The sequence below is a fragment of the Columba livia genome, chromosome 2 (genome assembly GCF_036013475.1).
Source record: "Columba livia isolate bColLiv1 breed racing homer chromosome 2, bColLiv1.pat.W.v2, whole genome shotgun sequence".
Lineage (NCBI taxonomy): Eukaryota > Metazoa > Chordata > Aves > Columbiformes > Columbidae > Columba > Columba livia.
This window is the reverse complement of record NC_088603.1, coordinates 137,847,781-137,873,985: the sequence shown is the minus strand read 5'-3', so window position 1 is coordinate 137,873,985 and position 26,205 is coordinate 137,847,781. Positions and strand designations below refer to the sequence as shown.

General features: G+C 44.6%; 2 protein-coding genes across 5 annotated transcripts in view; one reads left to right on the top strand and one right to left on the bottom strand.

The window, feature by feature from the left end:
• On the top strand, nt 1-18,357 carry CCNE2 (cyclin E2). Of its 4 annotated transcripts, none has more exons than XM_065054022.1 (12): nt 1-108; nt 2,219-2,257; nt 2,351-2,459; nt 2,639-2,695; nt 4,377-4,528; nt 9,787-9,922; nt 12,298-12,444; nt 13,716-13,811; nt 14,555-14,689; nt 15,502-15,613; nt 16,424-16,578; nt 17,010-18,357. In XM_065054022.1, the coding sequence occupies exons 2-12, from the start codon at nt 2,244-2,246 to the stop codon at nt 17,109-17,111; spliced, it is 1,215 nt and encodes a 404-aa protein (XP_064910094.1). In that variant the 5' UTR covers nt 1-108; nt 2,219-2,243; the 3' UTR covers nt 17,112-18,357. The 4 variants fall into 4 exon arrangements, with proteins under 4 accessions (XP_064910094.1, XP_064910092.1, XP_064910093.1 ...); XM_065054020.1 differs by having other exon boundaries at nt 2,636-2,695; XM_065054021.1 differs by lacking the exon at nt 1-108 and adding an exon at nt 318-437.
• INTS8 (integrator complex subunit 8) overlaps nt 18,226-26,205 on the bottom strand; it is a 25,010-nt gene continuing 17,030 nt past the window's right edge. Inside the window, exons 18-27 of the mRNA XM_065054011.1 lie at nt 24,734-24,767; nt 23,991-24,047; nt 23,846-23,907; nt 22,613-22,731; nt 20,765-20,868; nt 19,888-19,938; nt 19,086-19,159; nt 18,940-19,004; nt 18,793-18,836; nt 18,226-18,508 (exon numbers count right to left, since the gene is read on the bottom strand). Of these exons, the coding sequence (XP_064910083.1) occupies nt 18,392-18,508; nt 18,793-18,836; nt 18,940-19,004; nt 19,086-19,159; nt 19,888-19,938; nt 20,765-20,868; nt 22,613-22,731; nt 23,846-23,907; nt 23,991-24,047; nt 24,734-24,767 (727 nt within the window). The 3' untranslated portion in view covers nt 18,226-18,391. The remainder of the gene's footprint in view (nt 18,509-18,792; nt 18,837-18,939; nt 19,005-19,085; nt 19,160-19,887; nt 19,939-20,764; nt 20,869-22,612; nt 22,732-23,845; nt 23,908-23,990; nt 24,048-24,733; nt 24,768-26,205) is intronic.

The window sequence follows — 26,205 nt, the reverse complement described above, 5'->3', positions numbered from 1 at the left end:
GATCGCTGGCGGAGCCGCCCGGCGGGGCGCGGACCCGGCGCCGGGTGCAGCGGATCGGGATGACGGTGCCGGCGATGCCCCGCCAGCGGCGTCGGGGCGGGGGCGACAGTGAGAGCGGACGGGGCAGCGGGTGGCTCTGCCTGCGGGGCGGCGGCGGTGGCAGCTCTCATCCCGGGACGCCTCCGCCAAGGGAGCCGCGGCGGGCGGGACGCAGGGGTGTCCCAGCACCGGAGGAGGACGAAGGAGCCGCGGGGCCCGGGACTGCCCCGCGGCGAAGGGGCGGTGCTGGGGCGAGTGGGGCGCTGGCGGAGGGAGGGCGGCGGGCGGGGGAGCTGTCTGCCGCCCTCGCACATGCGCAGCGCGGGCCCGGGCCGCGATATATAGCGACTTGGCGCCGGCGCCAGCTGAGCAGCGCGGCCCGGGCGGCAGCGACAGAGGTGCGCGGGGAGTGACGGTCGGGGGTCCCGCTGGTGGAGATGGGGACATGGGAGGCGGGGGCGCGGTGGCTGTGGTCATGATGATGGTGCGGATGATGATGAGGATGGTAGTGGTGGTTATGATGGTGCAGATGATGATGGTGATGGTGGTGGTGGTGCCATGGGTTATGATGGTTGTGCCGTGAGTTATGATGGTGATGCTGGCAGTACCGGTAGCAATGGTGGTGGCGGTACCGGCAGACCTGGTGCCGCTGTGGGGGGATGCAAGGGGCGCAGTCGCGGAGGAGTGGCGCGGGCCGGGAGCGGGAGCGGTGAGGCGGGCTGCCCGCCCGGGCACGGTTTTGGAGGGAGAGCGACTGAGAGGGCGGGGGGGTGGGTGTCCGCCCGCGGCCCGGTGCAGCCCGCGGTGCCCTCCCGCCCGGGGCAGGCAGCGCTGCAGGACGCCGCTCTGAGGGGCCACGGCCCGGGCGGGCACCGCCGGCGGGAGACAGCGCGGCGGGCCGGGGTGTCGGCGGGAGCCCGCCATCGCCTCTCACCTACCCACCCCCACCCCACCCCGGGGCCACCCGGCGGCGGAAAGGCCCGTGGGGGTGGCGGGGAGCGGGCTGCCGGGTTTTGGAGGGAGACGGGCGCGGTGGGGGCGGGGAAGCCGGCCGAGCCGCTTGGCGGGCTGACCCCGATCGCCGGCCCGCGCCGCCCGCCCTCACCCCAGCCCACCCCGGCGGGTCCCTGCTCCCCCCGCCGTGGTCTCTAGGATAAGAGCTTGGCGAGGAGGGCGCCTGGTGGGGACACCCCCTCACAGCCCCGGATCTCTGAGGTGTCCCGGCCCCAGCCCGCTCTGAGGGACACTGGGGTGTCCCCCACTTTGTGTGGGATCCCTCCCTGATATGAGATCCCCCCGAGAGAAGGTGTCTGGGCGAGGAGGGGGTTGATGTTCCCCTGTGCGGGGCTGCCGTCCCGGCAGGCCCACCCCCACTTCCCCCTCAGGTTTTGGAGGGAGCCTGGCTCGCAGCAAGGCGGGAGCGCGGGGGAGGGGGTGTCGCGGTCCTGCCCTGCTCCCTGCCCCCCTCACGCGTCCCCTCAGCACCCCTCGCCTCACAGCGGGGAGGGTGGCAGGCGGCGGCTTGGCTGCTTTTGGAGGGAGAGCGATCGCGGGTAGCGGCGATGCCCCCCAACCTGACCCCCGCTGCGCCCCGGGGCTGGCCGAGCCGCCCCCCGGCCCGGCGCGGCGCAGCGCAGGCCGCCGCCTCCCCGCTCTCTGCAAATTGGCGCGGAACCGGCGCGGCGGGAGCGCGGGCGGCCCGGCACGGCTCAGCCCGGCAGGTGTGGGGGGCCGGTGGTGAAATCTTCCCCGAGGGAGCCGCTGCACCGGCAAAACGTGTGTCTGTGTGGGTGCCTGGTGGCTGCAGTAGGCAGGGTGCAGAGGGAGTGGCGGGGGGGGGTCACAGTCTCACAGAGCCCCCCCTTCCCACGTCCTCCTGCGTGGGAGATGTTGCTTTACAGCCGTGTCCTCCCCCTGCCCCATCCCCATGGCCAGATAAGCCCAGCTCACCTGGGCCAAACTGCCCACAGGCATATGTGGGCGTCCCTGTGTAACCCCCTTCTGTGGAGTAACCGCCAGCAGCATGTGGAGCTGCTGGTGGTTAAATGCCAGAGTCCTTTGCTCGGGCATTCCTTGCTTGTGCCCTTCTATTTCAGTTGTCTTATGATGCAAAGTGCGGAACTTGGTCCTAACTTCTTGAGCATACGTTAACTGAGCTTATGCTATTCCTTTGTTCCAGGTAGAGATCTTCCAACCCAAAGAAGATGTCAAGACGCAGGTAAACTGTTAAGCGTTGTAATATACCGAGCTTATCTGTATTCATCTAACAACTGCTGCTTGCTAATGCCTAATGTCTTTTTGGTCTTTGCAGTAGCCGATTGCAAGCCAAGCAGCAGCAGCCACTGTCATGTCAAGAAGAGTCTCCACAAGAACTGCAGGCACCAGAACATCTTCAGAGCAGAAAAAAGAGAACAGCAGAGGTGACCAGTTTGGGCAACTTGAAAAGTCTAATAATATTGAGAATTCTTCAGTGCATTTGGATGGGAGAATCTTTGCTGAGTTAGAAAGTGGGGCAGGGGTAACAACAGTTTGCTTTAGCTTTAGAGGTGAGTATGCTGGTCATTGTCAGTGCATTGATGTGTGTCTCGCTTCTCAGCAGGAGATTAAGAAAAAAGAAGATGGGAAAATTGCAAAAAAGCATCAATATGAGATTAAGGTAATTCAATCCTGATTACTAGTTCAAACTAGGCAAGGGAGTCCATCTGTTTTTTGTTGATGAGTGTGAAGTTGTGCATTCCACACTAGAAAGTATTGAATAGGGAAAGTTTCTGTCTTCAGATATTGAAAGCTATGGGAGCTCTTCACCTTAGCATCTTTTAATGTGTTTTCGGCTTTTTGTACACATGGCTTTTTTGTTGATAAAGGGTCCTTCAATATGGAAACCACTGCAGAGTAAGGTTAGGTGTAAAAATGAGAATAAAACCAGATATTTCAGAATAATTCCACATGCAGAGCAGGTAAAGCCTAGAGGCAAGTCTAAACAAGATCATTGCACTTGTTTCAACCTAAGGTGTGGTTTCACGGCCATTTAGTTAAGAAGACTCATAACCATGCAGGCCCTCTTTACTTACATCTATCAGTTCTTTTGATTGTTTAAATCAATTTAGGAATCTGTTTTAACTAACATAGGCTAATCCTAGTTTGATTGAGGGACTTTACAGTTGTTTATTTTAAAGTAGATTAGTAAAATAATGTAACTTTCTCTTGCAAGCGATCCTGTTTGCAGTTGTTCAGTTTGTAAAGCAAATGAGACTAACAACTGTGCTGAAGCAAAATTCTGGTTGTGAAGTTGTCTTTGCAAATGTTATGTAGGGAAAAATGCTGTGTAAGTACGTCAGCTGTACTTGGGGTGGAACTGTGTGCCACAACTTACCTTTGCCAAAAGAGGGAAATCCTGCTCTCCTTTCTTTCCTTCCTTTATAGCTGGCCACACACTCCATCCCCTGCCTTGCTCCATTTTGGTTCTCTTTAAATGAAGAAATATGTAGGTTCAGCTTGCTGATTTGGCACTACAAAATGAGTTCATGTTCTGCCAGGTTAGTGGGTTCAATCAACCTAAGAGAGGGTTTGACAAGTATCAGAGCTGACAAAAGAAGGAAGGGGCAGTGAAGATCACAGGAGAGAAGGTGCAGGATCTCCCTCTTCTTGTGGCTGTGTGCTGTTAAGATCAGTTCTGCTGGAATACGTAACTTCAGTGTGGGAGTACAGAGTTAACTAAAGTAATCTAGAATTCATTCTTCGAAGCTTTCTGCATGAACAGCTCTGGGTTCTTCTCCCTTTGAGTAATTGCATCCTGTATTTGGCATTGGCAGGCTGAGAAAAAGTTCACAGCTTCTGCTTGCTCAGTGGATATCTAGCTCTGGAGCTGAGCTGGGTGGCTCCTCTCTGGAGTGCTTAATTGGAAGATAACAAGCTGCTGAATTTCCACTGAGAGACAGTAGAACCTCCACCCTCTCCTTTCTTTTCCCCCTGAGTAGATAAGTAGATATGACCAGCAACCACATGTCCTGTGTTTCAGTAGCAATGAGTACCTTTGCCCTGTGTACTGTGACTGAGCAGCTCAAGTTACTTGTGGGGTCATACACTAAAGATGGTTGTCTTCCTCAAACCTGAGTTTCCAAAATTTATCAAGTTTGTTTATACATGTTCTATCTTGAATACGAAAGGCTTTGACATTTAATATCTCTCTTTCTTGGTTTCAGTACTTGAATTGATGCCGAGGTCCAAAAAGACTAACATACATTACATATTACTATGTTGTTACTGTAATCTACTTCTTGCCTTTCTTCCTCTCATAGTAAAATCAGCATTTAAAAGATACCTTGTTTATGTTGCAGAGTTGTTGGCCGCCCACGATAACAGGAGGCATCTCGCCTTGTATAATTATTGAGACACCTCACAAAGAATCAGTAACCACTGACTTTTCAAGATTCAAAAAATACAGGTTCAGAAACCTCTTCATAAATCCATCACCTTTGCCAGAACTCAAGTAAGTTTACCAGATACAGCAGTTGTTGATGTTTTATGAAATATGCTGAACTACTGTAGTAAAATCTTTTGTTTTATTGTGTTTGTATAATAGTGGGCAGTATTCAACCTGTACTTCTGCTTGTCTCCTCATCATCAACAATTTAATGTCCAGAAAAAGACAGAAATTCTGTAGTATTTTTCCCCCCTGATCTTATACAGACACACTGGGCAGATAATTTTCTCCTTTCAGAGCTGTGCTTTTATAACTTAAAACTGGACACTCTAAGAGGTTAAGAGGCATATAATGATTAAACTAACTTCTTTCAGTGCTATTGGAACTGAGTGGCAAAAAAAATACTAAGCAAAATTTTCTTTAAGCTTGGTGCAGTTACAGTTCCAGAAAGTTTAACTTCTGCAGAGGAATAGATTAGCTGACTAAATTGGTTTTTAGCAAGTTGTTGGAAACTGCTGGATACCAACGATGTGTTCAGATACAGAATTCCATGTAAGTTTAATCCTTGATGTTTACTTCTTGCCAATAGGCATCCAGTAAAGCTGAGCTCTATCCTTTCTGATGAGCTGAGTTTTATTTACTGTCTCCTGCCTTTTCACGCTTTCTGAACTGCTGCAGGAAGATCATAGTAGTGTCTGCCCACTTAAATGGGGGAGACTTGTGCATTAAACAAGCAAGTATCTCTCCAGCTTTTGACTTATGATGGCAGCAGAATGGAAATGATCTGGGTTAGAATTTGAAGGTGATGCCAGTGATCAGGTCTGCTTAATCTCTCTCTGCTTCTGCTTGGGTAGAGATAAATAGATAACTCCAACAATTTCAGTAGGAAATAAGCATTGTATTGATTAACATGCTGTCTCCTTTAGAAACTGTAGGATTTGAATTATATTTAAGAAAAAACTCACATAAATTCATAGTAACAATAATTACAAATTAAAACCAAGCCACATTATTCATAGAATCATTTTGTTTGGAAAAGACCTTTAAGATCATTCAGTCCAACTGTTAACCTAACACTGCCAAGTCCACCAGTAAACCATCTACACATCTTTTAAACACCTCCAGGAAAGGTGAATCCACTGCTTCCCTGGGCAGCCTGTTCAAATGCCTGACAACACTTTCCTTGAAGACATTTCTTCTAATATCCCATCTAAACCTTCACTGGCACAACCTGAGGACATTTCCTCTCATCCTATCACTTATTACCTGGGACCAACACCCTCCCTGCTACAATCTCCTTTCAGGTAGTTGTAGACAGCGATAATGTCTCCTCTCAACCTCCTTTTCTCCAGGCTAAACAGCCCCAGCTCCCTCAACTGCTCCTCATGAGACTTGTGCTCCAGACCCCTCACCAGCTTCTTTGCCCTTCTCTGAACTCTTTCCAGCACCTCAGTGTCTTTCTTGTAGTGAGGGGCCCAAAACTGAACACAGTATTCAAGGTGAGGCCTCACCAACTCTAAGTGCAAGCGGACAATCCCTCTTCTAGTCCTGCTGGCCACACTACTGCTGATACAAGCCAGGATGCTGTTGGCCTTTTTGGCTACCTGGGCACACTGCTGGCTCATGTTCAGCCGACTGCCGACCAACACCCCCAGGTCGTTTTCTGCTGGGCAGTTTTCCAGCCACTCTTCCCTTAATCTGTAGTGTTACCTGGGGTTGTTGTGACCCAAGTGCAGGACCTGGCACTTGGCCTTGTTAAACCTTATACGATTGGCCTCAGCCTGTTGGTCCAGATCCCTCTGTAGAGGCTTCCTGGCCTCAAGCAGATCAACTCTCTCACCCAACTTGATGTCATCTACAAACTTACTGAGGGTGCACTTGATCATCTTGTCCAGATCACTGATAAAGAGAGTAAACTGAACTGACCCCTATACTGAGACCTGGGGAACACCACTTGTGATTGGCTGCCAACTGGATTTTACTCCATTCACCACAACTCTTTGGGCCTGACAGTCCAGCCAGTTCTTTACCCAGTGAAGAGCATGGCTGTCCAAGCCATGAGCTGCCAGTTTCTCCAGGAGAATGCTGTGGGAAACAGTGTTAAAGGCTTTACTGAACTGTAAGTAGGCAACATCCACAGCCTTTTTCTCCTCAACTAAGCTGATCACCTTGTCATAGGAGACAAGGTTAGTCAAGCAGGACCTGCCTTTCATAAAATTGTGTGGACTGGGCCTGATTGTCTGGTTGTCCTGTAAGTGCCACATGATGGCACTCAGTATGATCTGCTCTATCATCATCCTCCTTTTGGCCCATCTTGTAGATGTGTGTCACATTTACCAACTTCCTGTCAACTGGGACCTCCCTGGTTAGCCAGGACTGCTGGTGAATGATGGAAAGTGGCTTGGTGAGCACCTCTGCCAGCTCCCTCAGCACCCTTGGGTGGATCCCATCCAGCTTATAGACCTGTTTGTGTCTAAGGGGTGTAGCAGGTCACTAACCATTTCCCCTTGGGTTATGGAGGCTTCATTCTGCTGCTTCTGGCTGAGGTGGGTGGATACTCAGAGAACAACTGGTCTTACTGTTAAAGACTGAGGCAGAGAAGGCATTAAGTACCTCAGCCTTTTCCTCATCCTTTGTCACTGTGCTTCCCCTGCCATCCAATAGGGGATGGAGGCTTTCCTTAGTCTTCCTTTTGTTGTGCATATATTTATGGAAACATTTTTTGTCTTCTGTGGCAGTAGCCAGATTAAGTTCTCATTGGGCTTTGGCCCTTCTAATTTTCACTCTACGGAACCTCATGACGTCCTCCTGAATTACCCCTCCCTTCTTACAAAGGTTATAAACTCTCATTTTTTTCCTGAGTTCCAGCCAAAGCTCTCTGTTCAGCCAGGCTGGTCTTCCCTGCTGGCTCATCTTTTGGCACATGGGAATGGCTTGCTTCTGCACCTTCAAGATTTCCTTCTTAAAGAGTGACCAGTCTTCCTGGACTCCTTTGCCCTTCAGAGCTGCCTTTCAAGGGCCTCTGTCAGAACAAGGCTCCTAAACAGGCCAAACTCTGCTCTCTGGAAGTCCAAGGTAGCAGTTCTGCTGACCACCCTCCTTCTCCAAGAATTGAAAACTTTATCAGTTCATGATCGCTGTGCCCAAGGTGGCCTCCAACCATCACATGGCCCACAAGTCATTCTCTGCAAACTACAGGTCCAGTGGGCGTCTTCCCTAGTTGGTTCCCTTACCAGGTATGTCAGGAAGGTGTCTTCTGCAAGCTCCAGGAGCCTCTTGGACTGTTTCCTCTCTGCTGTGTTGTATTTCCAGCAGACATCTGGTAATTTGAAGTCCCTCATGAGAACAAGGGCTAGTGATTCTGAGACTTTTACCAGCTGCTTATGGAATATTTTGTCAGCCTCTTTATCCTGGTTGGGTGGTCTGTAACAGACTCCCACTGTGATCTATCTGCCTTGTTGGCCGTCCCCCTGATTCTTACCTGTAAGCACTCAACCCTGTTGGTCACCATCATCAAGCTCTAGACAGTCAAAACACTACCTAACGTACAGGGCTACCCCACCTCCTCTCCTTCTTTGCCTGTCCCTTCTGAAGAGTCTATAGCCATCTAATGCAGCACCCCAGTTGTGAGAGTCATTCCACCATGTTTCCATGATAGTGACTATGTTGTAGTTTTTCTGCTGCACAATGGCTTTTCAGCTCCTCTTGTTTGTTGCCCATGCTGTGTGCACTGGTGTAGATGCACTTCATTTGGGCTACTGATCCCACCACCTTTCTGGGGAAAGAAGCCCTAATTCTTACATGACCATTCTCAGGCACTTCCATGGTTTCTAACACATCAATAACCCTTGTGCCTTTGCTACCACACAGCTCTCCATCCCCTACCTGCACAGAAATGGCAGACTGAAGGGCCTCACTTGCACACCATCCCTCAAATATTGCCATATTGCACTCAGGCTTATGTCTAGCAAGCCTGGTTCTATCTGTTTCCCCCTTCAAATCTAGTTTAAAGCTCTTTCAGTGAGCCCTGATAACTCCTGCGCAAAGATCCTTTTCCTGCTTTGAGACAAGTGTACTCTGTCTATTGCCAGCAGGCTTGGTGTTGTGTAAACCAACTCATGAGCAAAAAACTAAAAATTGTGCCCGTGACACCAAGTTCAAAGCCAGCTGTTGTTTTGCTGCATCTTCCTGTAAATTCCCTTGTTATTCACTGCAACTGGAAAGACAAAGGAGAACCCTACTTGTGCTCCTGATCCCTTAACCGATCATCCACAAGCCCTGAAGTCTCTCTTGATTGCTCTCGAACTTCTTGCAACTTCATCGCTGCCTACCTGAAAAATCAAGAATGGGTAACAACCTGAGAGCTGTACCAGGCTGACAAGTTTTTTCTTCTCATCTTTAACCCAGGCCCCAGGAAGACAGCAGACTTCCTTGAGAAGTGGGTCCAGTCTGCATATTGGGCCTTCTGTTCCCTTCATAAGGCATCTTGATGACAACGACCCGTCTTTTTTTCTTTATGGAAGCAGTTTTGAGACAGGGTGTAGGCTGACTTGACCTCAGCAACACCTCTAAGCTAGATTAACCATTTTCCTTGTTAATTTTTGGTTCTGCTTGCCAAAGGCTTATACTTATTCTACAGGGCACCTGGGAAGGTGAGGTAGTCACAGAGGAGACACACTGGGCAGGAACTTGTCATCATTGTCCCCTATCCCTTAAGTCACCCTGTTCAGTCAGGTGGAGAGAGGACACGGAATCCTCCATACCATGTGTCCCATCTGCTTGCTGTTTTTCTCACAATAGCCTGTTTCTGAGCCTTAAGGTAGGTTAGAAAAGGAAGGGATGGATAAGTGACTTTAAAATACCATCTGTAAATGTATTTCTCAATACAGACACAACACAGACAACTTTGTGTATATTTTGTGTTTCTTGGGGAGTGGGGTGTTTTGTTGTTTGTTTTTTGTTGTTTTTTTTTCTTTCCTTTTTTTTTTTTTAATGGGGAGGGTTTGGTTTTTATCTTGCTCTCTGGACAGCCGCCTAACTAGGCAAACTAGGAAACTGATTGTATGTGCAACTTTGGGACGCACACATTCAGTTTTTTGGCTGTTCTGTAAAACTGGACTTGCTGATGATCTTGGCAAACTGCTGTTGTGATGATGTAAAGTGTTCAAAGTATACCTGCAGTTTTCTAATTACCATAATGATCTTTTAGTATGCCGAAGTTTTCTTTTTGTTCCTGAATTTCTGTAAACAATAAATTATGTTTTTATACTCCTTTTGTGAAAGTACATATACTTAACAATGCTTTGTGTAACCTTTTTCTGTAGCTGGGGAAACTCCAAAGATGTCTGGCTCAATATCCTGAAGAAGGAGAACAGATACGCTCATTGCAAACATTTCACATCACTACATTCCAGTTTGCAGCCTCACATGAGATCGATACTGTTAGACTGGCTCTTAGAGGTGCGTTCTTTCAGTTACTTTGCAGCGTGTTATGTCTATGAAGCAGGCAGATAAAAGCGCAGCTTTTACCTGAAGATCTAATAGCCAAATGTACTGTAATGATAAATTATAAAACAAGTTTGCAACAAAGGGGTTACAAGTTACTACTTTTGATCCTCTGACGGAGATGCTGAACCTTCCACACAGGGCAGTCAGCAACAGCACTCAATTCTTGCGCTTGCCATACCACTTTCTGGGAAGAGGAGAAATCTAATTTTGAGACACTTGTGTTGAAATTGCTGTGGACAGATTAGTTATGGAGCTCTAACTTAGCTGTATCTAAGTCATGAGACAACTGCGTCTGTCTTGAGGACTTGAATTATTACCCACATCTACATCAAGACCTCTTAAATGTCTGCCTCTAACACTATTTTCTGACTAATTAGTGAACTTTTAGTTCTACCCTATGAAGAGAGAGAGCAGAGGAAAGTAGTGCTTTTGTGGCTGACATCTGAAGGTTCTTGATGTAGACAGGTTTGTATTTGAAAAAGATTTCAAATAAATCCATATTCCAGTCTAATTACTGTACTTCAGACTATTCCAGTTGTCCAACAAAATGGGAGCTCTCCGTCTTGGCAGCCTGCGCAAAGGAGTAGCGGTGTTGTAAATAGAGAACTATGCTCTGGAGGCGTTTCCAAGAACTCGATGCTGAGCACATTCAGTCACCTCTGCCAAAAGCAACCTTTGACTCATGCAGCCCTTGCCCCTCAGCAGAAGAGATCTTGCAGGTTTACTGATTCCATAACAAGTACGCGAGGGAAGCAGATGTTGGTGGCATCTTGCTGTCTTGGTGGGACAGTGCTAATAGCAGGGAATTTCAAGGGAGAGGAGAGGAGCGTTTGGCTTTCGTTTTCCCCCAAAATACATGGTGAATATGAAGCTACTTCGGTTGTGTACTTCACTGCTTCCTCTAATGTGTAATTTACATACCACCATTAAACTGTATTTTGGTGCTTTTTTAAAAAAAAATCTTGACCTCAGAAAATAATCCGATTTCCAAACAAAAATGTCAATAAGGGCCTTGTTGTTGCCCAGCTCAGTGGTTCTGTATGCCACAGTGCACTAAAATCCCGGTGATTTTGAGTTGTCCAGTAGCTCCTAACATTTTCTTCTGTAACATCATAACTGAGATGCCTTTTAACGTGACTAAGCATTATTACTTATGTTTGGCCAATACACTTTTATACAAATTGTGCCATTTATTCGTGGGTGGGCCTGTACATTTTGCCACGTCAGTTGGCAAATATTAGATCACGTCTAAAAGAATGAGCTGTGGTGTTACTGCCAACCATTTGCATTTTTGGTGGTCAGGAAGGGTTTTAATTTGCAAATGGCCTTTCAACCTTATCTTAGGAAATAATTATGAAAAGTGAGATTTTATACTGGCTTTGTATCAAACTGAAATAATGAAGCAGGGCAGGAAGCTTGGATTTGGGATCTATTTCTTGGATATAATTTCCTGTTGACCATAGGTAGACTGTAAGTAATTTATAGATATCTAACTAGTTTCTAGCTGTGGAAGGGATACAGAGTTGCAGATAAGCTAGAGTCGTGGTAGACCCACCCAAATTCACTTAGAGATTAAAGAGTAGGCCCCTGCACAGGCTCTCCAGGCCCAGGCAGTCTCCTTTCCTTTTTGTTGAACTGGCATTTGAACCACTTTGATACAATGCAAGTATTAAACCTTTTTCCTGCCAAGGGAGCTGTGTGGAGCAGATGGTCGCTCTGGCAGTTTTGTTCCTGTTTCACAGGGCTGTCTGTGCCCGAGGGGCTGTGTTCCTGCCTCCACAGCAGAGCCCCCACTGGCAGGAGCTTCCAGGCTTATCTGCTGTACAGCCAAAGACTTTAAAGCTTTCCAGTGGTCCTGCCCTGGAACAGACCTACTAGGAATACAGGGAGGATCTGCTTGGTGACTTCAACTTGAGGCTTGAGCCCAGAGTATTCTTAATCGAGCAAATTAGTGGTTGGTTGCTGTTATTGTGTGTTTGTTTTTTTTTCCCCTCAATGAGCCTTTCTTCTTCTGGTAGAAAATTGTACTTGTTTTTAGGAAAACTATGCTATTTAGATTAAAAAAATATACTTTGGGAGTATGTTAGTGCATCATAGCCAATCCATAGTTAGGTGGGAGCATGGGAAATACTTTTCCCAGTCCCATACTAACCACTACATCCTAACACACCCAGGTGTGTGATAGCTTGGATAGTTAGTGCATGCCAAAGATCAAACTGTGCATACTGTGTTTTACTGTTAAAACTTGAATACTCCAATGTGTGTACATAGTGTATTTTAATAGAAATCTGAACTGTTTGGGTTTGTTTTTTTCTTCCTGTTTGTAGGTGTGTGAGGTGTATGCACTCCACAGGGAAACCTTCTACCTAGCTCAAGACTTTTTTGATAGATTCATGTTGACACAAAAGAACATTAACAAGAGCATGCTTCAGCTCATAGGAATTACCTCATTATTCATTGCCTCCAAACTTGAGGTAAGAAACTCTGTTATGGGGAGGAGGATATTAAGTTTGTAGTAACTAAAAAGACAGTGATAACATATTTATTTATTCTCTCTGAACCCTTTGGACTTGATGGTGTACATACAACACTGAAGGTCAGAAGGGGAATTTATTTTCTCTTCCTTCAGTTGTGTATATGTCAATCTCTTGGAGTGTAGTCTTTGTCCTCCCTTTCCTCAGCAGCAGGGAAGGAGACCACAAAAACTTAAAAGGTATGCAAATGTGCTAGGAGTAGTTTTGTTTTGTCTTTTTCCAAATATACAGCAACTGGCAAACAATCTCAGGAATGGGTGTGGGACTTGAACAAAACCAAGGCTGTCTCAAACTGCCTGTACATCAGGCTGATATCCCTGCAAATCCATTTAGCGGAGGTTTTTCTCCTTTAAAGATAACGTAATCTGTGCAGGGGTGGTGATGCATTACATTGCACACTACATCTGTGAGCACAGAGCATATTTTTTTTTAAGTCTCCTTTTGTAGGTTATGGTAGGCTAGAGGAAAATTTGGGATATTGAATCTTTATACTTGGAACCCCCCCAATCCAGCTGTTGTTCCTAAGGCCAAGGCACTGTGCTACAAGCAATTGTCTGTCCTAAGGAAGTGCGTGGGGCATCAGGCTGTGGAGCCAGCAGGTAGAGAAGCAGTTCTGCTGGAAAGTTCTCTTTTGCTAACACACCTACCTACATGTGGCCCCAAGTGGCATGACTGGGTTGGCAAACTTCTTTGTTAACCACCCCTGCACCACGAATTTTGCCAGCTACAGTGGCTATGGGATTTTTTTCTCATGTTTTTCTAGCTTTTTTAAAATCAATAAAACTATATCAGCACTGACTGACATTGTGCATAACCTGCACCAGAAAGCCTTTTCTGTAACACCGTAGGGCGCTCGCTGTACATGAATTAAGGATGGTGTATGTTTTTACATCAAATGGAATAGCTGAGTAGAAAGTGGCATAAATGGAAGGCTGTTCTGATTGCTTGGTCAGCATTTATTTCCCCAAGAGCTAAAAAAGTTGCAATACATCTGCTGCGTTTTACAACAGACAATGTATAACCTGCTTGGTTTTAGTATCTCCTCATGCTGTAAGATTCAAGTCACGTCATATAATAAGAAAAAGACTGTTCTTGCGTAAGAAATGTTAATGTTCCAATATGGACTGAAAAGTATTTGCCAGTATCTTCTCCAGCTTTCTTAGAACTGTAAGGCACTATAATCTTCACTTTTCCTCTCCCTCCCTTTAAAGGAAATCTACGCTCCTAAAATACAGGAATTTGCTTACGTCACTGATGGTGCTTGCAGTGAAGATGATATTGTAAGAATGGAACTCATTATGTTAAAGGTAATAACTTTGCTGTGTTTTAAGTGCTTGCTGAGAGACTGTCCAGCTGAACCTTGTGTTCTGATGTCATTTATCAGCTTAGAATAGGAACACGTTTAGTATGTCCCTCTTTCTGCAGAACAGTGAAGGCCCCATTGTATGTGCAGCAGACCTCTAAAGGCCCTGGCTGGGGTGAAGTCTGTGTCTGTTAGAAAAGGACAGGGTTCTCTTGCTTGTAGGGAAGTGAAGGCTCTTGACAGGTTCAGCCCCGCAGGCTGTCACTGCAAGGTGTTGCGCTTGCCACCAGGGTCCTTTGTTGGCCAGGAACAGGGGTCACTAGGAGAGCAGGCAAAGAACTGACACTACCCAGTGCTCCTTGTGTGGGAAAGGATCCACCTTTACCATCACAGAACTCCTACATTTATTCTTTGTTAGTCAATACTGGTTGCAGGTTCAGGCAGGCAGCCTGGAGACTCAGGGGAAATCCGCTGCTTCCCCAGCTTCTGAGCGGGGAGGATACGTAAGATCCAGCTGCGCAGGCACAGGGTTGAGATAGACACATTTTTGTGCTGATCGTAACGCAGCCTGTACAAAAACAGTGAGAATGAAATCTAAATTGAGTATTTGTATTTGAAATTGTACATAATCTTTAGCATCTTCCCAGGATCTGTCCAATGAACTGAGCAAACTTGGAACAGGATGGGAAAAGAGACCAGGGCGCAGAACTACCCTTCTGTGCTAAACTGTTTGTTTAATATCCACAGGCTTTAAAATGGGAACTCTGTCCAGTGACAATCATCTCTTGGCTGAACCTGTACCTTCAAGTGGATGCGCTAAAGGATGTTCCAAAAGTGCTGCTACCTCAGTATTCTCAGGAAAAATTCATCCAGATAGCACAGGTGGGTTGTAAACTGTATCAAAAAATGCTCTTTGGAGTGATTAAAGCACAATTGAACACTATGCTCCAAAAACTGATTCAGAAAATGCATGTCCTCGTTCTACCTCACCTGTCACTTTGTTAGGGAAGGTGCAAGTTTGACTGCCAGAGAATCACATTCAGCTTTGAGGGGAACCACCCATGTGTTTGTTTCTCTGCTTTCACGTATTTTAAGACTTTTCTGTACACTGGAAAAATAAAAATCCATCCTTTTTAATCACTACAGCAATCTGCAAATAGCAGGCAGTGGCAGCAGCTCTGAGGGTGGATAATTTAAGATAATTTAGGACAGTTAACTGTTTTTACCTGTATTACCTGTAACAGCATTTCTGTGTATTTGCCGAGAAGGCAGTCTGAGAAGTGTTTTGACTACTGGGCTTCAATTTTTATGGGCATGTGTCGTGTCCAACCTCAGAGAGGTTTGCTGAAGAGCAGACTGGTCTAAGTCACTGAGCTGCTGAGTAGTATTTTAAGAAAACACCTTCCTGAAGCTCTGTTAAGAGATTAAAGGCACATTTGCATCTGTCCAAGCAAAGTGTCTTGCATGTTACTGGTAAAAATGCAAATCGATTTGTGTCATGACTAGGTCAGACCCACTTTAACTGAAGTTGGTGCCAAAAATAATTAGATGCATGCATCTGATGCTAGAAAGGTCAGCCATGTTATAGTGTGTAGGCTGTTGCATGCCTTGCAGTTTCTGAGACAGCTACTATACTAAATACTAATATTGAAGTAGCATCTGGTTAAGATTTTCTCCCCTCTTTGTTTCTTCAGCTCTTAGACCTGTGTATTCTGGATGTGAATTCTTTGGACTTCCAGTACAGAACACTAGCTGCTGCAGCGCTCTGCCACTATACCTCAATTGAAGTAGTTAAGAAAGTTTCAGGTAAGAAGCCTTTGTAAAGCTTGGTCTTGTTAGGCAGAAATTTCTGAAAGCTGTTAGATGCCTCAGGCTGCTAATAGTGTACCAGCTTACCTGGCTGCCAAAGAGCAAAAGCTATGTGAGCATGACGTTTGTTCTTCTGTTCTGCAGGAGTTCTTTTTCCCACTTCCACTTCTTCCTACCACTATTTAAAATGTTACAAAGACTCAAAAAAGAAGGAAACACTTTCAGAAGCATGATCTTAGCCAAGGAAATGATGCAGATTTATCTTTGCTTTTGGGCTAATATTGCTGCTCTGTGAATTTGTTGTTTAGGGAGCTGTTAGCTACAAATCATTTGGCTACTTTTTCTCCTAAAATGTAGTTATCAAGCAGTCATCCTTGTCTGCCAGAAGCATTCAATTAACCTTTCTGCTAATTCTACCAGCCTGTCCCTTATGAACTGAAAAAACCCTCACCTTGAACTAAGCTCAGCACTTGTGTGTTGCCATAAAGGACTGTGACAATAGTGTATGTTTTTATAGTGTGAACCAAACTTTGTGCTCAAGCTGAAAAAAATCAGTTCAGCCTCCCCTGATAAGCAACAGGAACCCTCAGAGCTGCAAAGCTGCTTTGCTGAGACCTGTGCTCACCCCCACTGTGTCACAACACTTTTGAGTAATGAGCACAAGGAAATGCTGGAAGTTTCTGGGAGGATGTTTCTGAAATTTTATCTGCAGTATTATGTACTGTTATTTTTAAATTTATGACCATATTGGAACACTGTGCAACTCCCCCATGATTTCCAAATATACTACTGTGTTCTACCCTCCAGGCTTAGATTGGGACAGCATTTCAGAGTGTGTAGAATGGATGGTTCCCTTTGCAAACGTGGCCAAAAAAGTCCCTGTGAAGCTGAAGAACTTTAAGAAGGTTGCAGTAGAAGATCGACATAACATCCAAACACACACAAACTACTTGGACATGCTGGTAGGTGGGCTGTGGAGTTGTTTGGGCAGTTGGGAACACAGTACAGACCCCTCTGCCTGAGGCAGCCAGCACTGCCCCAGCACTTTCCTGCTCTCACCAGGCCTGGCTCACCTCAGCCAGCATGGCCAGCAGTGCCCAGCCTTGGGTTTCTTGCTCCTGCTTGATGATGCTATAAACTAAAATTGTTTTATCGTAACACTCACAAGCCGTAAGCAAAGACTTGGATTAGAAGTACTGGTGAAGTGTTTAAAAGATAATAATCTTTACCTTGTAGTGTAACATTGCTTTGTTGTTTTAATTCATTATCCTAATTCTGGAGTACTTGAATTGTACTGGCAGGGGGAGGAAGCACTGCTGAGATGTACTAGTGAAACAAAAAAAGTAGAACTTGTCAGAGGCATTGACTGTCTTCTTCCTCCCCTAACCCACAGGAAGAAGTTAACAGTGGAGCAGCATCTACTGCCCCAGGTCAGTTATCACCTGTTTCAACAGGAGGAATAATAACCCCTCCCAAAAGTACAGAGAAGAAGTGAAATAAGGACAACAAACATCACAAAGTTTCAGAAACAGGACTTGGTGCTTCAGAACAAGACCACACTAAAGGTGACTCATGCTCTTTACTGCTACTTGAGACCAGGGCAGTAAAAGCAGCATCCAACAGAGCAGCAGCTGGAAATTGAGACCAGTGTCCCCCTGCAGACTTGATACAAGACATGCTGTCACAGGAGCCTGGGCTACTTTGGTCCATTCTCAGACATGACTTAGTTCAACTCTGACCATTCCTAACTTATGAATTTCAAAACTTTTTAAATATGGCTGAGTAGCCAAGTTTGTCCACTCAACCTACATGTCAAACTTGCTTCAACTCAGGCTAGCCATGCAGGAAACCTTACTGCCAGCTTGTACATATAACCTCTTCTTGACCTTTTTTTTTCTTTTCTTGGTAAGGTCAGTTAGCCACCCATGAGCTCAGGTGCAGTATTACAGAGTTTACTTTTCTGAAACCACTCTGCCCTTGCAGTACAGTGTAGCCAGCCCTGTATCACATTGTAGCTCCACAGGAGGCTGATGGATTTAAGATGGCCCCTTAGGGCTGCTGTAAACTTCAGTTCTAGTGAATCACTGACCTCAAGCAAGAGTACAAGCAAAGAACCTGTAACTGGAAGAAGTGCAGTCCTTGAAGGAAGGAGTTCTGTTCTATAAGACCCAGCCCCCAACTTTCAAGAGGAACAAACAACAAGAACTGGAGAGGGTATGGAAAAAAGTGAGCTGCTGGTATTCTACAACCACTCAAGTCATAGGAACAGTATTTTAAACTAACTGTGGAGTTGTATTTTATGAGTGTTTATGCACAGCATTAACTACTGTGTTTTCCTTGGGATATTCACTACCTCTGAATCACTTCTGTGATGAAGGGACAGTACTGGGAAAGATGGGTAATGGTCCTCATTCCTCTCTCAAGATGCTCCTACCTGTGCCCCACATCCAGGGACAAGTTGTATGTGACATCAAGCAGTCCACAAAGCTGCACTAGAGCACCAGGTGCTATCCACATCCATCTTAACCTCATGCTCTTAGCAAACTTGAATTCATGTCTTCTTCAAACAAGCCATTGTGGAACTAGCTGAAGTTGCTTCCAGCCTTCTGTACAGTTTGTAAAAATAAGGGGTTTATTATAAGATTTCATCTATTTCTAAGAAGAAAGATACTAGACTGTAAATGTTGTATAAAAATTTAAATGGATTTTTAAAATAATAAAGTCTTGAAAGATTTTTTTCACTTCTACAGTTTATAATAGTCTCCCAGCAGTAGTCTAGAAGTAAAGTTTTGCCATTGCTTGAAGAAACTTCTTTTTTCTCCTCTGTGCAGCAAGCTGTAGGACTTCCTCGGGATTGCTGGCATTCAACTCTGTCTGGCCAATGGCTTTTATCTTGAAACGAAAGCAGAGACATCACTGGCAAAAGCCCCTCCAGTAAAGCTGGCTTATTACAAGGCATTATTTTTAGCACTAGTTCAACGGGTTTTTTTTTCTGTAATGTGCTATGCCACCCCACCCCACAGCCCCCCAAGTACAACTTGACACCAGCATGCAGACACTGTGAAAAATTACATAAATTTAAAACTGGAAGTGGCAATTCTTTTCAAAGGAAGTTTCAGGGAGGAAAAGAAACACTATGGAAGTGCCATGCCCCAAAGGAGCCCGTGTTAACTTACTGCAATCTGCCGCTTGTCTGTCTCGCCTCTTTTGTGGTGGAGATCTGAGGGTGAGTCAAGAAAAGACACCTGGGTAGCAAAAAGACTTTTTCCAGCCATGAATATGCAGAATGACCTTTCTACAGTGGTATTCTAGTAAAAGGATACATGTCAAATACTCCAAGATGGTGACATCCCAGATGTATTCATAGTAAGAATCCATGGCATCATGACTGAAAGAGAATACCAGTTAGATGACCTAACACATTCCCATATTGTGTATAGATATTTATAAACTTTGTTGTAACATTTACCTGTTTTGTTCCTGCAGTGCCTTAAAAGCAGTTTTATAGTCTACTTCTCTGAGGAACTGGCATAAAATAGCTACCTGTAAGGGAAGACTTGGGTGATTTTCACAGCCTTATTTCCCCACAAACCAAAATCTTCCACAGATTGCCTGAGTAATCCCACCCCATTTCTAGACCCAACCACATGCTTGTTCCCACAGCGAGTGCTGAGCACCAAACCTCGACAGCACACACAACTCATTCTGAAAGATCAACAACAGTAGTAGCTAAAGGGAAGGAAAAAGGGTTTTTACTCAAATCTGAAGGGACCCACCTGGCTTCCAGGTTTCTAAATGCATATAATAGCTCTTAAAGCAAGAGCCTAATATAAGCCTTGCTAATTTCGGAGAATGAACAATCCCACTGAACAGCAATGGCCACACGTGGTTATGATGAAGAAAAGGCCAGGTTCCCAACAGTACCCCACAGACACCATGCCCTCACACAACTCTACCAAAAGAAAAACACAACAACAACAACAACAAAACACACAACAAAACACACACCTATATCCTAAGAGGAAAACGAGGCAAAAAAACCCCAGACTATTTCTGCTTTTTACAACATTTCCAAGCCTATGTTTATTTACTTGTTACTATTATTCTTTTAGTGTCCTAGAAGCAATGGTAGCAACAAAATATTTTGTTGCAGGTTGCATTTACAAGGAAAGTTGGATTTGGTTTTACTTTCTAAAAAAAGTTCCCCCTCTTTTAACACTAAAATATTTATAAAACTAATGTTTTACTTAATGGGATGTTTCACCTCTTACCTGGGTGTGACAGTTGAGTAAAGAACAACACTTGATCATTCTTTTTATCACCTACAGAACGGTTAAAACAAACAAACATACACCAAAACATAAGTTTTGAAGTGCTAGTATCAGAACACAAACAGCACTTTTTTTTCCTTTAAATACAAGGGAGCAGCTAAATATCTACACCCTCGTAACCCCTCCCAGCAATTCCTGGGTTTTAGCACATGAGCTTTCCCCACTTTGGAGCCGTCACAAGGGCAGGATGTTCCTGGTCAGTGAGCCAGCCTGTGGCCTTTATCTCCTGCACCCACAGCAAGGCCTGTCCTGGGTGGGGACAGCACAGCAAGCGGGCACTCACAGAGAGGCACACGCATGCTGGCAAGCGGCAGTGCTGCCGTGGGACAGGTGACAGCGTGGCTGTCCCAGCCGGGACACTTACACCAGGGCAGGCTGGCACAAGGCACAGCCTCCACGGGACGTGAACATTCGGGATCCCAGGCAGGGTCTGAAGCTCCCACTTGCCGTATGAACGGGAACATGACAGGAGTGGCAACCGGACAGGGTATGTAAATAACACCCTTCCCTGGGTCTAGACAGCCACGACAAGCGGCTGCTTCCCAAGGCCTACCGAAATGCGGCCACAGTGACACCATGGTTTCCTAACGGACACAACAAATGCCTGGATAAAAGTCAAAGCGACTGCATGGTGTCACTGGAACACGCTGTGGCCAGGATTGAAGGTTCCTTCCCAAAACACAGCATTATTAAGGGGTTCTCACAGCCACTTGCAAGTGACAAGCTACTTGTTACGCCAACTTGCAGAGCACACAGGTACCTATTTACAGAATCCAGAGAGATACTTTTTGCACATCTACATGCCATTTTACCTCACCTGGTCCGTGTACACATCTGGTGGTACCATCTTAATAAAGAAGTCTGAGCACACAGCTCCTGCCTGTAGATAATAGTGAAGGGCTGCTGAATACTGATTTGTTGCTGGAAAAAAATAAAACAAAACAAAATAAGGTCTTAAAAGTAAATATAGCAGTTATTTCTAATACTCAGATAAATTGTTTATAGAATTACTCAGATAGATATATTTCATAGCTGAACTCCTGGAAACATTCAAGACCATGCTGGACAGGGCTCTGAGCAACCTGATGTAGTTGAAGATGTCCCTGCTCCTTGCAGGAGGGTTGGACTAGATGAGCTTTGAAGGTCCCTTTCAACCCCAACCATTCTGTGATTCTATGAAAGTGACTTGCATATCATTGTTTAAGAAGTACAGCCACACAGGAGATGGTTAAACAGTGAGAGAAAACCACTCAATCAGGAAAACTAGCAACACAGGCAAAGTTCTGCCTTCTGAGAATTACTTATTTTTCAGGTATTTGATCTTAAATCCATCAACCTTAGAGTGGAAAAGCAAGGGTGCTCCAGCTGTTGCTTTTTCAGGTACCAGCTTCTGAGGCTCCCTACACAAACACCCTCCTTCTGGGATGCTGTTCCACTTCGTACGTACAGTAAATATTGACAGTTTATAACCCTGAATCACTCTCCCATATCTATGGTGATAGCCCTAAACATGGGACAAAGACTCCTCCACTCACCCTAGGGGTTATAAAGCATCTTCTAGACAAATTTGTCTCCTTTGGAAGCAACAGGCTAGAATTTCTGCACTACATCTTACTGCACAGACATCTTTCCAGTCCAAAAAAAAGGAGACTTGGAAACATGCACCTTGTGTCCTGAGATAGCACAAAGCACCAGCAAGTCGATGGCAGAGGCACAGCACATACCCTGTTTTATTGCCAGAAAAGAACAGTCTGGCTTAAATGCTAAATTTCACTACAGTGGTCTCAATGGATAATTTAAGAAATACCCAACTAACTACCTTTGAGGATGGCTATGGCCATGTCCTTCTCTAGCATGTACACCAGGTAGTACCATACTTGTCCGGCTATCTGCTGGAAGTTCATTCTTCAGCACCTACCTCTCTGCACTCTTTCCTCACACTATACAGTAAGTCCCAGGAACTGACTCTAGATTGGGGAATAACAAGGCACAGCATCATGTGGGCTGGGCAGGTCTGCCCCAGGCAACCGCTGCGCTGGTGCAGTCTGGGTGCATGTCCTGGTGCCCAGAAGCCCAAACGCTTTACGTCCCAATTCTGCTGGCTGCTCTCGGCTGAGGAGCAAGGATGAGAACTGGGGCAGAGACTGGTGAGGACACGGCTTCCCATCACAACCAGTACTGGGTGAGGAGTTCATGTGTCCTTTTTCACAAATCCTAGATGCTTCCCTGTATAAAACACAGATCTTCTCTACTCTGCCTGTCTTCTGCTCTGGTGAAGCTGATCTCCACATTTAAGAGCAAGCACTATTCACACAACTTTCCGTTCACTTACTAAAACACTTGAATGTTAGGGATTTGCACAATTATACCACTTAAGAACCAACTGGACCCACTAAAAAAATGAAGTTAACAATTACCCTTACAGTAAAATTCCCTGTACCCTAAAAGCAAGTCCACACGGCCCATCGAAATCTCAGTCTCTCTGTGGGCTTCAACAGCCTCCCAGACAAATTCAGCTACATTATCACATCTAAAGATTTTAAACTCATACATCACTTAAGCTTCTTCTCGTAAGACAAAATACAAGGAGGGTTATGTCAGACAAATCTCAGAGAAGCAAGGTACCCCATCATGCATGCCAAAACCAGACACTGGTTTCACTTACCAAAATAAATATCTGCCTGAATAATTAACCAGAAGTGGTTGTTTGGGTTGATAGTCAATGCATAGCTGACGAGCTCTTTTACTGTAACTGCCACAGCTTCGAAGTCCACTGACTGCAGACTATAGCAAAAAAGGAAGAAAAAGAAATTCCTAAATGATTATTTTGTTTTTTAAACAGTAATCTTATCTTACATCTAGATGAATTCCAAAGCACCTTTCATTAAGTACCTAACAAAAATAATTCCAGAAAAGGTTTAGCGTTGACTAAGACTACTGTTAAATTGTTTCAATACAGTAAATGTGACAGAACAAATACACCCTTCACAGACCCACACAAAAAGTCAGGACTTTGTGACTGATACCATAAAAGGGTTCTGTGCAAGAATATATGTTCTTGGTTTCAAGAAGTTTAAAGACAGCACCTGAGACCACTTCAAATTTATCAGAGCATCTGCATAAATGGCCACAGACAGCAATCTCAGGCAATTTGCGGAAGTAGCTTGTAAAGAAAGGCTGGGAATGGTTTGGGACATTGCTTGGGCAGTCCTTCCCAAAGCTCATGTGGAATCTCCATTTTTGAAAACATGTTTTTTCTCATCCTACTGCTAAATTGTGCTAAGATTGAAAACAGCTTTCTTCTGCTTGGCCCTATAATACACACTGAAGTCTACATCACTTAACTATGAGACTATTCAGACCAATTAAAGACACATTAACCACACTAAGCTTTACACACTCATTCCTTCTCTCACGAGAGTCATGTCTCTCGATGCATACACGGAACCTTAACCAGTGAGGTTCTAGCCCCACAGAGCTTCTAAATGTCACTGGAGACACACAGTTCAGTCCAGCCAGAGCAAATCAATACATACCACACGTCACTCAGTATTTTGTATATAATTATTCAAAGTATATAATTGTTCAAGTATATAATTATTCAAATGCACCTTGAAAAATCTTAATTATTCTGTATTAAAATATTATATAGTTCACATAGTTACATACAGCTCAGTAAAGCACAGGGCTAAAAAAACCTCTCAGTTTCTCATAAAAGCATCTCCACCAGGACCATCAAATTAGGACCAAAAACCTTCATGCAATCAGAACAATCTGTCTGCAAACAGAACAGGGCTCAGCGATGCCCTTGCAGGGCAGAAACCACACTAACACAGTAACTGGAAACAAACCAATTAAACATATGTTTTGAAAAATGTATTTTTAATTATCATCTTACTTGGGGATGGATGAGGGCCAGATGGAAATGTGCTCTGCTGCAATGTCATTCACAATATCTTCCTAAGAGTAGAAAGATGGCAAGAGAAATTAGAGACACAAACATTTCAAGAAAACCAAATAAGATATGTATGATATATACTAACCCGAACATTATGAAGCTTGACAAACAGGGACAATATTGTGGTTAAAACCAACGGTTCCTGTACAGAAAAAAATTAAAAAAGAGTATTTTCATTAACTAAGAAAACTCCACTTTCCTCCCTAAGCTTTAAAGCTATATAAGAAATTCTGACATAGTTTTTTATCGAAATGGGGCAATATTTTGTTAAGAATCCTGCAACACAGGAATACTGCAGGCAAGTTTCTGTAGGGAGTCTTTAACTACTTCTGTTTTTCCTGAATAATTCTTTGGATATAAACGTTACCTACGTTCTACACATCCTTATGTTGTTTCTGTGGCTACTGCCTAGCCTTAAACTTAAACTAGGTATACTACAACTTTCTATGCATTTACAAACCCACAAGCTATAAAACAGTTTCTCTTCTTCTTAACTTCTGCTGCATAGTTACAGCGCAAGTAGCAGCTTCCTTCTCCCCTCAAAAGGAACACTTTGCTTCATGACAGCTGGAATCAAATGAACTTCATGATAGATGCATCAAAATATACTCCTAATGTTAACAGATGTGTCATGAATTCAGGAGCATTTTGTCACAAGCTCTTCCACATTGCTGTCTGGCGGGCAGAGCAAACTCAGAAGTTCTTCAGCCATAAAAAACACCTGTACAGCTACCAGCTCTTCTGAATTTAATAGAAAAAGTCCGGAAAAATACTATACCAAAAGAAAGTCCTGGTTGCAAACACATTATGAAGACCACTGTAACTTACCCGAAGTTTTTTGATGAAGGAAAGCAATTCACTCCTAAATTAGGGACACAAATATCCATGTAAGTAATCATCAACAGCAAAGAATATATGCAAACTTAATACACTGGAAACAAGATTCAGTAATGCAAATTCTAAACCCACCAAATTATTCCTTCACCTCTAAGTTTACAAATGCAGGGTATGTAAGTGAAGACACTCAAACAGGTCATTCACTCCTAATACAGTCACTGGCAAGTTAAGTTTTACTTTTGCATTTAAAACAGGTTAAATAAGAGGTATCTGTTATGCTATCAAGCTATAAAAGGCATGAAAATCACTCCATAGTAAGTCAACACTGACTCTAAAAAGGAAAGCAATCGAACTGTACTGAAATTCTCCAAGCTAGCATTGCCACAATGATCTACAGGTTTGCAAAAGAGGGTACACAGCAATCATTTATAAAGCACATTGACTTCCCTGTCATATCACATCAGAAACTGTCACCATAAGACAATCAGGCAAGAACAGCCTGTTTGGAAAAGGCTGCACTGCTTCTTTTCCATAATAACAACAGGGTCACTGCCCTTTACTGTTGAATCAGAGGGGTTAGAAAAGGTTCAGTGTCCTAGCGTACATCTGTACTGCACCCTTTTTTCTTACCAGAGTACACAACTGAAACCTACAGCACGCATGTACCTTCCTCCACCCATCCCACAGCAGCATAAGCAAAAGCAGTTGGCATTTAGGCATTCATTAACCTGATTAGCTCAAGAAAGGCAAAGAAACAGTCAACAGTTTGACAGAGGCACTTTTTTCCATGTTTTTAACATGGAAAGCTGTTCAATATAATCACACATTCCACAATTTAATCTAACAGGCTACTTACAATCAGGCTTGGACTTAAGAACGGGCTAAAAACACCTATTGACTGGACAAATCTGAGTCCTGAATCAATCAATCAGCTAAGGTTGACAGAGGTTAGATAACTGAGAGTGAAATTACTCCACTCAACTACATTGTCTTCCTTCCCCTCTCCCCAAGGGCTCGGTTGAACTAGATTTCAATTCAAGACTGAATAACATCCAGCTTTAGGTTCAGAAACCTAAAGCTAAGCTTAGACACCTATGCTGCGATCTAGGTGTTTTATCCAGTTATCAAAGTAGATAACTGGTACAGCCAATGGAGCCTGCAGAGCAATTGTATTCAATGTAAAGCAGACACCTCCAGCTGAACTGCCCTCCAGATGCCACTGACTTCACTGGAAGATCTATATTGATTATAACAGGAGCATGAGTATATACACTTTGGTGTCTGTATGGTGACCTGAATCCCACACGCTCCTTTTCTCTCTCGGAAAAGGAAACTTGCACATCACAGCTAACACCCAGCGCTGCCAGTAAGCAGCTTGTTCACTCAGTGGAGATCTTTCGTTGCTGCTCCTACTTTAATAGCAGAATCCAGATGATTATTGAAGGCCATGTGGGGGTCAAATA

Excerpts from the sequence above, each read along its gene's own strand:
- CCNE2 (XM_065054020.1), top strand. Across the intron at positions 13,812-14,554 it reads TGGAACTCATTATGTTAAAG|GCTTTAAAATGGGAACTCTG; the intron begins GTAATAACTTTG and ends TAATATCCACAG. Across the intron at positions 15,614-16,423 it reads AGTAGTTAAGAAAGTTTCAG|GCTTAGATTGGGACAGCATT; the intron begins GTAAGAAGCCTT and ends TCTACCCTCCAG.